The sequence below is a fragment of the Acipenser ruthenus genome, chromosome 46 (assembly GCF_902713425.1).
Source record: "Acipenser ruthenus chromosome 46, fAciRut3.2 maternal haplotype, whole genome shotgun sequence".
NCBI classification, from domain to species: domain Eukaryota; kingdom Metazoa; phylum Chordata; class Actinopteri; order Acipenseriformes; family Acipenseridae; genus Acipenser; species Acipenser ruthenus.
The window spans coordinates 6341500-6354963 of NC_081234.1; the positions used below are offsets into that span (position 1 = coordinate 6341500).

At 38.8% G+C, this 13464-nt stretch overlaps 1 protein-coding gene across 1 annotated transcript in view; it reads right to left on the reverse strand.

Moving 5' to 3' along the window:
- The window catches only part of LOC117971686 (pleckstrin homology domain-containing family A member 2-like), a 48254-nt gene that overhangs the window by 28810 nt on the left and 5980 nt on the right, over positions 1-13464 (reverse strand). Inside the window, exons 2-5 of the mRNA XM_034919887.2 lie at positions 6837-6989; positions 5676-5732; positions 2317-2365; positions 1364-1461 (exon numbers count right to left, since the gene is read on the reverse strand). Coding sequence (XP_034775778.1) covers positions 1364-1461; positions 2317-2365; positions 5676-5732; positions 6837-6968 — 336 coding nt within the window. The 5' untranslated portion in view covers positions 6969-6989. The remainder of the gene's footprint in view (positions 1-1363; positions 1462-2316; positions 2366-5675; positions 5733-6836; positions 6990-13464) is intronic.

A 13464-nucleotide genomic window follows, 5' to 3' on the forward strand; every position in this document is an offset into this window, starting at 1 on the left:
ATATTGAAATTAGTTTAGATTCATATACTGTGTCTGTGTGATCCTGTTCATAAGTTGTTGGGCTACAGTTTCCAGCCTCACTCAAACAATATGAACCCCAGTTTCTCTAAACACCGATGACAGTGTTTTGGCATTTACTCATATTTGTTTTGCCCACCCCCCGTAACACTAAAATTCTAAAATAGCTTCCTAACTTCCCTAATTGGAGACCACAGCATTCCAAAAGAATCACAGTGCAAGCTCTCTGTGACATCATCTGCTTTCTGTCACCCACTGGTCTGAGAGCCGCATTGAAAGCCACTGAGCCCAGCTCTGTGGTTACACTGTAATAATGGCAGAGCTGTTCACATGGGAACCTTGTGTGAAACCCATGGTTATGAGCTTCCTTGTAAATGAATTCTTTTCAGTTACATGCTATGAAGCACAAGATTAAAATTATTTAGTTGAAAACAGGGCTACGCTCTCTGAGGTTTACTAAACCGTCCCATTTCCACTTGCTGTAGATTCTAGGATGTATGCATTGATCAAAATGCTGCTGCCCTGATTTGACTGTATTTTTATTGTATGTAATAATGTTGTTAAGGGCGTCCAAAAATCTGCAGGATGGTAAATAGAGCTCTGAGTTTTTGATTACTGACCATGTGGCTAGTCATGTGAGGCATGTGTCATGCAAAAGTCATTTTTTGTTTACTGTATACAAGACACGTTTTGTAAAGTGTTCAACATAACCCATGTCTGCTGTTAAAACGGCCCCTTTCTACGCTTTCTAACTAGGAAACTTTTCATTTATATGTAGGCTTCAGCAGGCAGGTAATGTGTGGGCTATTGATTTTTCTTTTGCAAATCTGTTGGCACATAAAACAGGCAAATATCTACTACTATCTATATATATACTCAAGTACTTTAAATCACCCTATAAGTTACGAGAATGGATTGCTAGCAATTGTGTCGTCTATTCTGATTTTAAGAAGATCATATTGGGATATGTATATATTGGGATATGTATCATGCTGTGAAAAATCTGTACTGTGGTGTAAAAGCATTTTTTTTACTGCGCAGTAGAAGACAAGAGGAAATGAAAGTACATTCAGACTGCAAACTTGAATACCTGATTAACACTTCAGCAGAACAAGATCACTGTGTGCGAAAACAGTAGAGAAAATAGCGTTTCCCTGCTACCGCTAAAGTAAGGTGAGAAATCAATAATGCTGGTGGTTTCGCTTACTAAGAAAAACAAAACGCTTAACTGCCAACCCCGGGAATAATGATGGTAACAAACCAGTAATATGTAAGTCAGCTATCATGCTGTGCAATTCATTTTTGTGTTAAAATAAGCAGTCATTTTGCACAGTGTCAGACTTACCGTAATCTTTGTGGCTTTATTCAAAGCATCCACCCATTCACGAAGATCATTCTTGTCATTCGCTTGCAGGAGATAGCGTCTGGATAATGCATTGATTACTACAAGAAAAGGAAGACTCTTGTTTAAGATAATTAGGAGTTAATGTCATGTTGCAAGGTAATTAGTGAAATTCCCGAGTCAATAAACGAAGCAGTTTCATTATTACCGAGAAACACGCCACTGCAATGCCCATTATTCCTATTAATCTACAACTTTTTAAAGTTATTTATTTACCTTTGTTTGTCTGAAATAATCATGGCAGTCTACTGAAAGAGTTAACTCTGAGAGCAGGGTTTGAGCGTCCCTGTGTAGTGTTTCATCAATCAGCCAGGGTTTTAGTACAGGTGACATTAATTAGTTTCACCTCTCAGCTGTGCTTTATTTGTCGTTATTGAGTAATAACAGAACGCTGACCTCCTTAGGAAACAATAGAGGGTCAGTGTTTGGTTGTTGTGTCATGCCACATAACGCCTGGGTTAACATGTTGTGAATACCGGTATTATTTAACATGGCAAAAGACCCACACAATCCATAAATACAAGGGCATATGACATATTTTTGTAAAATGGGGAACTGTTTTAGCTATACACTTTTTTTTTTTTCTGTGCAGCTATTTGCTACTTAAGATCCAGATTTTAAGTAATGTGTGTGCGGCCTTTTGAAATCTCATGTCTTCAATGATAATAATAATAATACCTTTATTTTTATATAGCTCCTTTCATAGTGGACCACCATCACAAAGCACTTTACAAAGGTTGGCTGCAAACTTAAGCACATCCCCTTAACCATGGCATACTTAACGCTGGCATTCCAACAGACATTTGCCTTATATAGACTGTAGATTTGCAGAAGTTACCAAAATGATCTTGTTCGTGCCTTCCAAGCACTTTTTACTCGGAACGCCCTTAACTCACCAAAGCAGAATTCCGTCTTCGGTTTCTGTTTCATAGTCGCTTCACTGACCTGAATCAGACGTTAGAGAAAGAAATCAGTTTAAATAAAATTCATATTAAAGCACAATAGACTCTAGCTAATCCCGGACGCTGTTCAGATTAGTAATACTGTACCGAGAAAGTGCCCTTCTAGCTTTATGGTTTTGATACTTTCAATGAATCAATGTTCAGAAACAGCTCTCTAGCTGCTTCTGCTAGTCTGTAAAGAAAAAAAAAGAGAAAAGGATATTTATATATATACAGACGTGCTCAAATTTGTTGGTACCCTTACAGCTCATTGAAATAATGCTTCATTCCTCCTGAAAAGTGATGAAATTAAAAGCTATTTTATCATGTATACTTGCATGCCTTTGGTATGTCATACAATAAAGCAAAGAAGCTGTGAAAAGAGAGGAATTAATGCTTAATCTACAAAGACATTCTAAAATGGCCTGGACACATTTGTTGGTACCCCTTAGAAAAGATAATAAATAATTGGATTACAGTGATATTTCAAACTAATTAGTTTCTTTAATTAGTATCACACATGTCTCCAATCTTGTAATCAGTCATTCAGCCTATTTAAATGGAGAAAAGTAGTCACTGTGCTGTTTGGTATCACTGTGTGCACCACACTGAACATGGACCAGAGAAAGCAAAGGACAGAGTTGTCTGAGGAGATCAGAAAGAAAATAATAGACAAGCATGGTAAAGGTAAAGGCTACAAGACCATCTCCATGCAGCTTGATGTTCCTGTGACAACAGTTGCAAATATTATTAAGAAGTTTAAGGTCCATGGAACTGTAGCCAACCTCCCTGGGCGCGGCCGCAAGAGGAAAATTGACCCCAGATTGAACAGAAGGATAGTGCGAATGGTAGAAAAAGAACCAAGGATAACTGCCAAAGAGATACAAGCTGAACTCCAAGGTGAAGGTACGTCAGTTTCTGATCGCACCATCCGTCGCTTTTTGAGCGAAAGTGGGCTCCATGGAAGAAGACCCAGGAGGACTCCACTTTTGAAAGAAAAACATAAAAAAGCCAGACTGGAATTTGCTAAAATGTATATTGACAAGCCACAATCCTTCTGGGAGAATGTCCTTTGGACAGATGAGTCAAAACTGGAGCTTTTTGGCAAGTCACATCAGCTCTATGTTCACAGACGAAAAAATGAAGCTTTCAAAGAAAAGAACACCATACCTACAGTGAAACATGGAGGAGGCTCCTTTATGTTTTGGGGCTGCATTGCTGCGCCTGGCACAGGGTGCCTTGAATCTGTGCAGGGCACAATGAAATTTCAAGACTATCAAGGCATTCTGGAACGAAACGTACTGCCCAGTGTCAGAAAGCTCTGTCTCAGTCGCAGGTCATGGGTCCTCCAACAGGATAATGACCCAAAACACACAGCTAAAAGCACCCAAGAATGGATAAGAACAAAACATTGGAGTATTCTGAAGTGGCCTTCTATGAGTCCTGATCGGAATCCTATCGAACATCTATGGAAAGAGCTGAAACTTGCAGTCTGGAGAAGGCACCCATCAAACCTGAGACAGCTGGAGCAGTTTGCTCAGGAAGAGTGGGCCAAACTACCTGTTAACAGGTGCAGAAGTCTCATTGAGAGCTACAGAAAACGTTTGATTGCAGTGATTGCCTCTAAAGGTTGTGCAACAAAATATTAGGTTAGCGGTCCCATCATTTTTGTCCATGCCATTTTCATTTGTTTTATTATTTACAATATTATGTTGAATAAAAAATCAAAAGCAAAGTCTGATTTCTATTAAATATGGAATAAACAATGGTGGATGCCAATTACTTTTGTCAGTTTCAAGTTATTTCAGAGAAAATTGTGCATTCTTCATTTTTTGTGGAGGGGTACCAACAAATTTGAGCACGTCTGTATATATATATACATAATGCATGTATGCATATTTTTTTCTGCATTCAGAGATTTAGGTAACTTCTATTCCAAGTTGGAAGGCTTGAGTTCTGTCAACCAACAATCCTAACTGGGGATATCACAATCCCAGATGGAACCATATCTTATAGAAGATCTGGTCCTCACTGGTTCAGATTAGTATATTTACTGTACTTCCTAATGTAGTGGTCATACTCAGTACTGTTTATGCTAGATTAGCAGATCTCTCTGCCAGTGCTGTACTTCTTTTAAAGACTGCTTTTGTAATTGAGCAGTCAGCCTTGGCAGCATCAATAGCAACTCAGTTAATATTTAAATCCTAATACATTCATGATGTAGACAAGAACACTAGGCACAGCTGTTACTCTTAGTTCTCTCTGCAGGTCCATGTGTGTGTTTTTTTTCTTTTTTTTTTTTTGAAGTTTTATTTATTTAAATTATCTTCCCAGCCCCAAACAATGCCTAATTGCATTTCTAGTAGGCTCTGCTTTTACTACAATAATGATGTAGCATACTTGAAAAGCAGTCATTTGACCCAGAAAAGCATTGACCCTTAAAAGGCCTACAATGTAATACAGTAAAACATTGCTTTAATTCCACCTCAGTTAAAAGGCAATAATCCCCATTTTCTCCCACTGACACCAAAAAAGGCACCTTCAAAAGTTCAACCAGTCCAGGATTTACTATGAGATTGATTAGCCACAGTGTATAAGGTAACACGCTCAAGTGTCTCTTATTAGACTCATAGTAAAACCAGGAATGGATCAAAGTGCTATGCAAAGGGAGTCTTATTCCCATCCCTGCCATATTAAGCAGTCACGAACACATTAAGCCACTGTTAAATGACCTCTAAAAGACAAACATGCTCTGAAAAATGGGATGCAACAATATGTAACTCATTTTCACATTTTGATTTGGATTGAAAACTAAGCTAAAACTGTATATTAGGACTGCTTGCATGAAAGATGGGTATCTCCCTACGAGTCACGTGTTTTATTTGTAAAAGCATTATGATTGGATATTAACATGGAAATGTTGCACTTAATCAACCAATCGCAAGATGGGTGATTTTTCAAAGAATAAAAACATCCCTTTCAAGTTAGAAAATTGAAAAACAAACAGCCCAGCTTTAACGAAATGGTAAAGGCGTCTTTACTGAGCGATAGAAAAATGACAGCGCTAGTCTGTCTGTCACATTTATCATTTCTGGAACCGTTTTCCTCACTATCCTGTAAATCAATTCCAATCTTCACTTCGACCACTTGAGACGATTTTTCAATATACTGTATTTTTTTAAAATCCAAATCCAACCTAATAAGAAGGATTGCCCCTTTTCCAGTTTGGTATCATCCATGCTTGAAGACACCAGCACCTAGGGATAGGTGTAAACCTGCTGCCATGCAAACAAGAAAGCGTTAGGCTAGTTTACCTTTGAGATATACGTCAACTGAAGGCTCCCGACAGCATTTGTCCCACTGGGAAGATTCTAAGGGAACGCAGTAGAGGAGGACAGTGTCAGTACTTTGGAATAGCACAGCTTCAAGACAAAGGTGCAGAGGTCCATTCCATTGGCCTTAATCATTGTAGATCACCATCAAATAATAAGGCCCTTTAAAACTCAGATCTCTAAGTGCATGCAAGTTATTTTACCCCTGCTCTTCTCCTCAATCTACAATGTCCATTTTATGTTCCAATCCAATGACCACCGAATTCAAGCTGAATACAAACCCAGAAATTAGCATCAGTCCTCCTTGGTCTTCAGGACGGCGGTATCTGGACAGTCTTTCATTTTGGGCAGCCACCTGTTTGCAGGCAGACCACTCGGTTCAAGGTTATATGCATCTCTGATCTACCTCATTTTAAATTCCTAATGATCCCTAACAATGTGCCCACACACCCAGTCCTTTACAAATTGAAATATGTTCAACTAATTCAAAAGTGAAAAGGGGAAATAGTTAGTGAGCATGACAACAAATGATCTTACAGATAATTGTTTTAAATGTCTGAATTGTTTTAAATGTCAGGAAATTAAACAGGTAATACAAGCCCAGAATTGTGTCCCTTAACCAATGTGGACCCATCTAACTTCCTTTCCATGTGGAGGATTACAGTAAGCGTGGAAGTCTTAAATTGGGTAACTGCTACCTGACACAGTCTTACAAGCAAAATCTATTGTGGTCCAGACAAAAGCAGTAATGTCTCCAGGTTTTTTTATTAGCTTATTCAAGTCTAACTTCCTGTTTTCAAAAGTATTTTGGTATCTGTAGCATGTTTTAATATTTCCACTGAGGGTGGGAAAATAAAACCATAGTAAAACATATTCTTAAACTTCTTTACCCAGTGGCCTGTGGTTTTAGGTCCACACATCCTACCTAATTTTCATTTTGGACTACCTATTAAAGTTAGTAGGGCAGTCAATTCCACTGTCGTATATGAGGGTATAAAAAAGTATTGCTCATATACTTTACATGTAATTCTTTATTTTTACTGTCCCCATAACTGTTTGTGATATTTGCAAGCAGAATGACTGAAATGTGAAACTGGCGGTGTATCAAGTTGCTCCAGGAGCCCCCTCATCTATAAGTCTTACCTGTGGATTGTCCATGTACCACAGCAGGAAGTTTTTCAATTTGTCCAGTATGAAGTACCTTCGCTGGAACTTTTCATTTTCTTCAATATCCAGAAAGCCACAGACACGATTAATACGATCGACATAAGGCATTCCTGTCTCTGTCTCATTACCCTGTGAAAAAAAAAATCAGGTCCATTTCATTAGGATTCAAGTTACAAAATAATAAAACAACTTTCTCATAGCCCAACCCTTTTTCACACCAAGTAAAACTTTTTTTTATTTTAGTTTCTCAAATCTCACCCATTTCCACAGGCACGCTGTTAAGAGCAATTGGCTACAATAGACTATTGTTTGCATGCCAAATGTGTTCCCGGCCCAGCACTGGCACTTCATAATGACACTTTATAATAACACAATTGTTTAAATGAAAGCGATGGTGGCCCCATTGGCATTATAAAGAATACCAATGGTGGCATCATAAACTTTGATTTACTTCAGGCCAGGGTTATTTTGCTATTCACGCATAAGAACATAGAAGATTTAAGAACGAGAGGAGGCCATTCAGCTCATCAGTGCTTGCCCAGCTACTAGCACCTGGGTTATCTCAACACTTTTTCACAAAGGGTCTTAAAGGACCCCAGTGATTCAGCATCAGCAACATAGCTAGGTAACCCTTACATTCCCCACTCTCTGTGTAGTCTCCACTGATTTCCAACTGTGTCCTCTGGTCCTGGTTTCTGTTCTGTGCTTAAAATATTGGCTTGGGTTAACTTTGTCAACTCCTTTTACGTTTTTAAAGATTTCAGTCAAGGGCCCCCGCCCTCCCCCCCCATTCTTCTTTGTTCTAGGCTAAAACGATTCAGTTCCCTCAATCTATCTTCAGAGCTCATTCCTTTCAAGCCCTGGGATTAGTCGGACTGCTCTTCACTGGACTCTCTCAAAGACCACAATGTCCTTTTTGTAATGTGCAGACCTGAACTGAGCAAAGTATTCTAAGCACGGTCTCGCCAGTGCATTGAAGCTTCAATATTAGGTGTATATAGAACTATTATATATAGTATATATATATATATATATATATATATATATATATATATATATATATATATATATATATATATATATATATATATATATACACCTAATAGTGAGAACTAGTCCATCTTTCTTCAAAGTCATCAATGGCATTTTTGTCAAAACAAACCTTAGTCATGCTTTCTGTGGGTTTCTATTGGCAGATAAAAAATAAAAAAAACATGTGTTTAAATGTTAACAAACATCTGATCTCTTTGGTTTTCTTTATATAGTAACACAAACTTATCAAAAAATGTTGGAACCACCCAGAATTACTGCAAACATCATAAAGGTAAGGGGATGATAACAAATAATTTGAAGAGCTGTAATAAAGCCAGTAAGATAATGGATAGCACTCATTTAAATGAAAACAGTGTTCTTTTATTTGTATCACAGCCTGCTTCTCCAGCTTATTTGACTAGCAACGTATTTAGCCTTGGCCTGATTATATATGTATATAATATTGTGTGTTTATATATAGACTCTTTCCATTCAGTCATGCTCCTGCTGTAATAATGATAATCGCTGTGTCAGTCTCCAAATACCATGAGCGACTTTAATGGTTAACCATGTGGGGTGCAGCTTGCATTTAACTTTGTGTTCATCTGCCCAGAAACCAACTTTGTCCAACACATATTTTTTAAATCATGCATCAGAAAGGGAGAAGTCATTGTAATCCCTCAGATCTTGTTTGGAGAATTGCTGGCTGTTCTACTGTATCTAGAAACTTAGGTCAGGTTCGAGTAGTTTACCTACAGTTCCTTTCATGTTTTACCTAGATAAATATTAATGTAGTATTGTGTGGCACCAACAAAAGAAACCCTCTTGAAAATTATTAAATGAACGCTGAATAGAATAGTATATCAGGCCTCAAGGCATGCCAGATCACTTCTTTACATGTACAGAGTAAATCTAATCATTATTTTCTCAGTTGAATGTGCATTCATTTCAACAGTATAGTACATCACTAGCAAAGTACTGGGACAGACATTTGAATATTAATTTACGCATGACATTTGAGGCAAAAAATTACCTTGTACTGCAAAATAACAAAAAAAAAATGAATATGCAGAAATGTTTTGACGGTCCTTAAGTATATAGGCAAGCAGAATTTTGCATAGTGCTAATAATAACCCTGTGAAGTCACTGATAAGTGACCCTGCCTTGTTGATAAAAGTGAGCCTATGTCATTAAATTGATTCAGAACATGTATTTGTAATACATTCAGTACTTCCTTCATTGTGCATAGTGCAAACTGTGGGAATTGGCAGGGCACAAAGTACTTCATACACTGAAGAAGGAACTAAAAGAAAAGGTTTGTCTATTTGACTGAATTTCGTCTACATTGTACCTGAGAATTCTGCTTGAAATGTATGTAGTGGCAAAAATGACCACGTTCATATTCTTTCATACTGTTATATATGATATATGACTGTATTAAAAAGAAAGGCATAAATGCATTTGTCTGAAATAAATAATACAAAATAATGGTACAGAAGACTATTTCTTTTAGTAGGTAATTAAATGTATTTATTTATTTATTATTTTACCACTGATTTTCTCCCCAGTGTATGATGTTCCTTCATCTCAGCAATTCCCCAGAGCAGCTCAGGAAAACTGAAGGTCAGTGTACTCCGATCCTGACTTTATTACTGCAATACAGTACAAACAATACTGGACAAGAGGACACCGTTGGAAATGAATTGGAGATAGACTTAGGACAGATGGAAGGAGACACTTCTTCACACAGAGTGGTGAGGGGATGGAATGGGCTACGAGGGGATGGAATGGGCTACCTAGTCATGTTGTTGAGGTTTGGATCTTTTAAGATCAATCGGCTACTGGGAACCGGACGAGCTTAGATGGGCCGAATGGCCTCCTCTCGTTTGTACATTTTCTTGCGTTTTTATAAATTACACATTAATACTGAAATGTTAACTTTTTTTACATTTTGAAAGAGTTTTTGCTGTGTTACTAAAGGCAACAGTGATAACAGGGTTGAAGATTTGGTATTGTTTATTAGATTAACTATGACGTGACACCACTAGCTTTTAAGAGCTCAAGAGTCCCTTCTTCAGGTATAAGTGGGAAAAGAAACAGGTGTGGTTATTTGCATGAAAGAATATTCAAACACGGAACACCCTCGTTCGTCCCAGCATTAGGTGTAATACAATAGGTTCTTATATTAAACCCAGCATGCAAGTAAATGGCTCACTGCACTACAGCCAGCACAGAGACATGCATCCTTACATAAAATGTAAAAAAAAACAAAAACAGGAACAGATCATTCCTTTGCCTTCTCACGCCAGCAAAGCCATACTCCCTTGAGTTGTGTAAACAGCACTCTCTAATAAAGCACTCTGTGTCGACAACCAGTGTAAACTATGCAACAGTATTACTTCCTGGAAGCTGATGAAAACTGGGTCAGCCAACGGCTAGTCCTTGGACCCTATCTGACATGTTTATGGTAATACCAACGCAGAGACTGGATTAAACTGAACTGTATATACTAGGTATCTTTTAGCTACTTTATCAGAGCATTCTTATGTGTTTTTTGAATGATACAAGGTTGTTGTTTTTTTGATAAAGATGCTAGGTTTTAAAATCCATGTTCTTAGCTCTTATGAGATCTATTAACACAAGTATTCTAATGTTGAACTTCTTTCGGCTCTTTTCTTTCTGTTGAAGTTCTTTTAGTTCTTGTATTTTATATAGCAGTGTGGAACATGTGAGCTGCTTTTAGGAGTTCTTGCAAAAAGGAAATAGAATTTGGAATGTTTCTTTTTTTGTTCTTTACAAGAATTGTAATTCCCAGAAGCTTCACGCACTGGATCATCTTCCCAGTAGCAATCGCCTCTTTCCCTGTGACTGACGTGTCAAATGTGTTCCTGCATGCAACCAACCTCAAGATGAATCGGAAGTGTAGCACTAAAGTATCTGCAAGGAGCGATTGATACATTTTCATCACTTCACAAACCATTCAAAATCAAGTTCCTATTAATGTGTGTGTTCTTCATATAGGAAAATGTAAGCACTACTAAGATTTACTGGAACAAGCAGTAAGAGCCGGGAGGACTTTGTACAGCTACAGTAGACCCCTTAATAGATTATCTATTCGAAGGGATTCAAAAAACCATGGAGGGAAACAATGTGATCTTTACAAGATACGTTATACCATTTACATTTCCAGAATATTTATTCTCTTACTCGTATAATTTCTTTTTAGGTGTATTTTGTATGATTCTCTGTTGCTGTTCCTGCCAAGATTATTATTTCCCAGACCTCGTAGCGAACGTACTATATCAACCTCAGAGGCAGCTTCTGAAAAGACTCCTAAATGCAGACTTTCAGATTTTTCAGAAATCGCCACTAGGGGTGTACAACTGTAATTTCTGTCCACTCTGGAAATAAACTGTAATTTAGTAAATACAATTATCTACAAAACCAGACTGAGGGGGACAGAAATGACAGCAGCTCACCCCTAGTTGTAATGTTTCAAACTGTCTCATTTCAGAACTTATGCTTTTAAAAAAATGGTTGAAAAGGGTCCTTTCTTGCTAGAGTATTTGTCTAGCCTGGTAAATAACGATTTAAGCAGAAGCAATAGAATGAAGAGAACACACAAGTAGTATGATAAAGAGCATGGCTATGGAAAAACACAGTTGACTCATGTATCCTCCTTGTTTACATTCACTTTGTACATTGTTTTCTTTTTCAGCCATCACATCTTTTGAAAACTTTCCATTGAAGCCTCTGGGGATTCCAACACATCTTCTCTCTAAAGCCCCTTTCACACTGGCATGCTTTACCTACCCGTGTCAGGACCTGGTGTCATTTGGGTCGGGTACGCGATTTCACACTGCTTTTGATAAAGCAGGGTTGACCTGGGTGACAGATGCAAGTAAACAATACGTGTATCAATCCCCCAGAAGCAGCTTGTTAATGACACTACCATTCAAGCTTCTCTGAATTGAACCATTAGCCCAAATGTTGACTAGAGCAAATGTTTCTTCATCCCTGCTGCAATCTGGCTCATGATGTGTCTTAAGCAACAAAAATATGGCTAAACAGAATAAACAAAAACATTCCTTGCAGAAGTGAAACCTTCATGCAGGCGTGGCTATTTGTTATTTAATCAGCTGTCATGCATTTTGTCTCGCTCAACCCGGGTCAAAGCATGTCAACCCACATCCTGAGGTGGGCGGCTGGGACCCGGGTTAACCCAGGTATGACCCACGTACGTGACCCGGGTAACCAGAAACGGGTCCAGACCAGGGTAGAAGTGCCAGTGTGGGAGGCTCCCGAGTGCATCCAGTAAAGGCACTCCGTGCGGAGTGCAGGATGTGCCCTATAGCCTGGAGATCGCAGGTTCGAATCCAGGCTATGTCACAGCCGACAGTGACTGGGAGTTCCTAGGGGGCGGCGCACAATTGGCTGAGCGCTGCCTGGGTAGGGAGGGCTTAGGTCGGCAGGGGAATCCACGGCTCACCGCGCATTAGCGACCCCTGTGGCCGATAGGGCGCCTGTGGCTCTGCAGTGGAGCCTCCAGATCTGTGTTGTCCTCCAGGCACTATAGGTCTGGTGGCATTGCTGTGGATCTGCAGTGCGAAAAATGACGGCTTGGCAGGAGCACGTTTCGGAGGACGCGTGTTCCAGCCTCCGTTTCCCGAGTCGACTGGGGGGTTGCGAGCGGTGAGCCGAGGATACAGATAATAATTGGGCATGATAAACCGGGGTAAAATAACTGGCGACGACTAAATTAAAAAAAAAAAAAAAAAAGAAGTGCCAGTGTGAAAGGGGCTTAAGTTCAACCTGTACACTGGAATATTGCTATTAACCTGCCTCCTGTCTATGTACAAAATACCACATATGTTCTATATGGTATTTCTTGCATCCATGTTGCAGGTGGGACAGGTTAATAAATGCACTCGGGTGTGCCAGCTGAACTAAGAGAAAACCTGTTTGTGGCCCACCCTCTGTGGCCTCAAAGAGCTCTCAAACATTTGAGTTTTACAAAGTCACCAGAGTGTGATGACTGAAACCGAAAAGGATATACGAAGTGATACTTAACAAGAAGGGTACATTAACTGTGATATTTCAGACCCAAACCAAGTTACTCTTTTAAATAAGAACATGTAAATATAATGTATCACTTTAAATTGTTCAGAGCAGAGTCACCATTGCCTGAACGCTGGCACCTGCTCATTTCAGAAGCACGACTGAGAAGGACACACTAAGAAAAAGTAAAAACTAGTGTTCAAACATGAGTCCACATCCAGCATGCTGACCTCACTGTATTGTCCTAAAAGCCCCACAAAATGTCACATTGTTTGTCCAAAAGCACCTAAAATTACATACATGTTAATTAGTTCTCCTCACATTCAAAACATTTAGTCAAACGGTAACAACAAAATCATTTCCAGGAAACGAAAGGAAGACTGCTGCACAAAAAAACGGCTCTCCTGAAATATAACACGTGTAAACGTGGCAGACTGATTTTGCATAAACACGGTGCACTTTCACTGCAGTTTAAAGGGTTAAAAAATGGAGGGATTTTTATTGTTACCGTTCA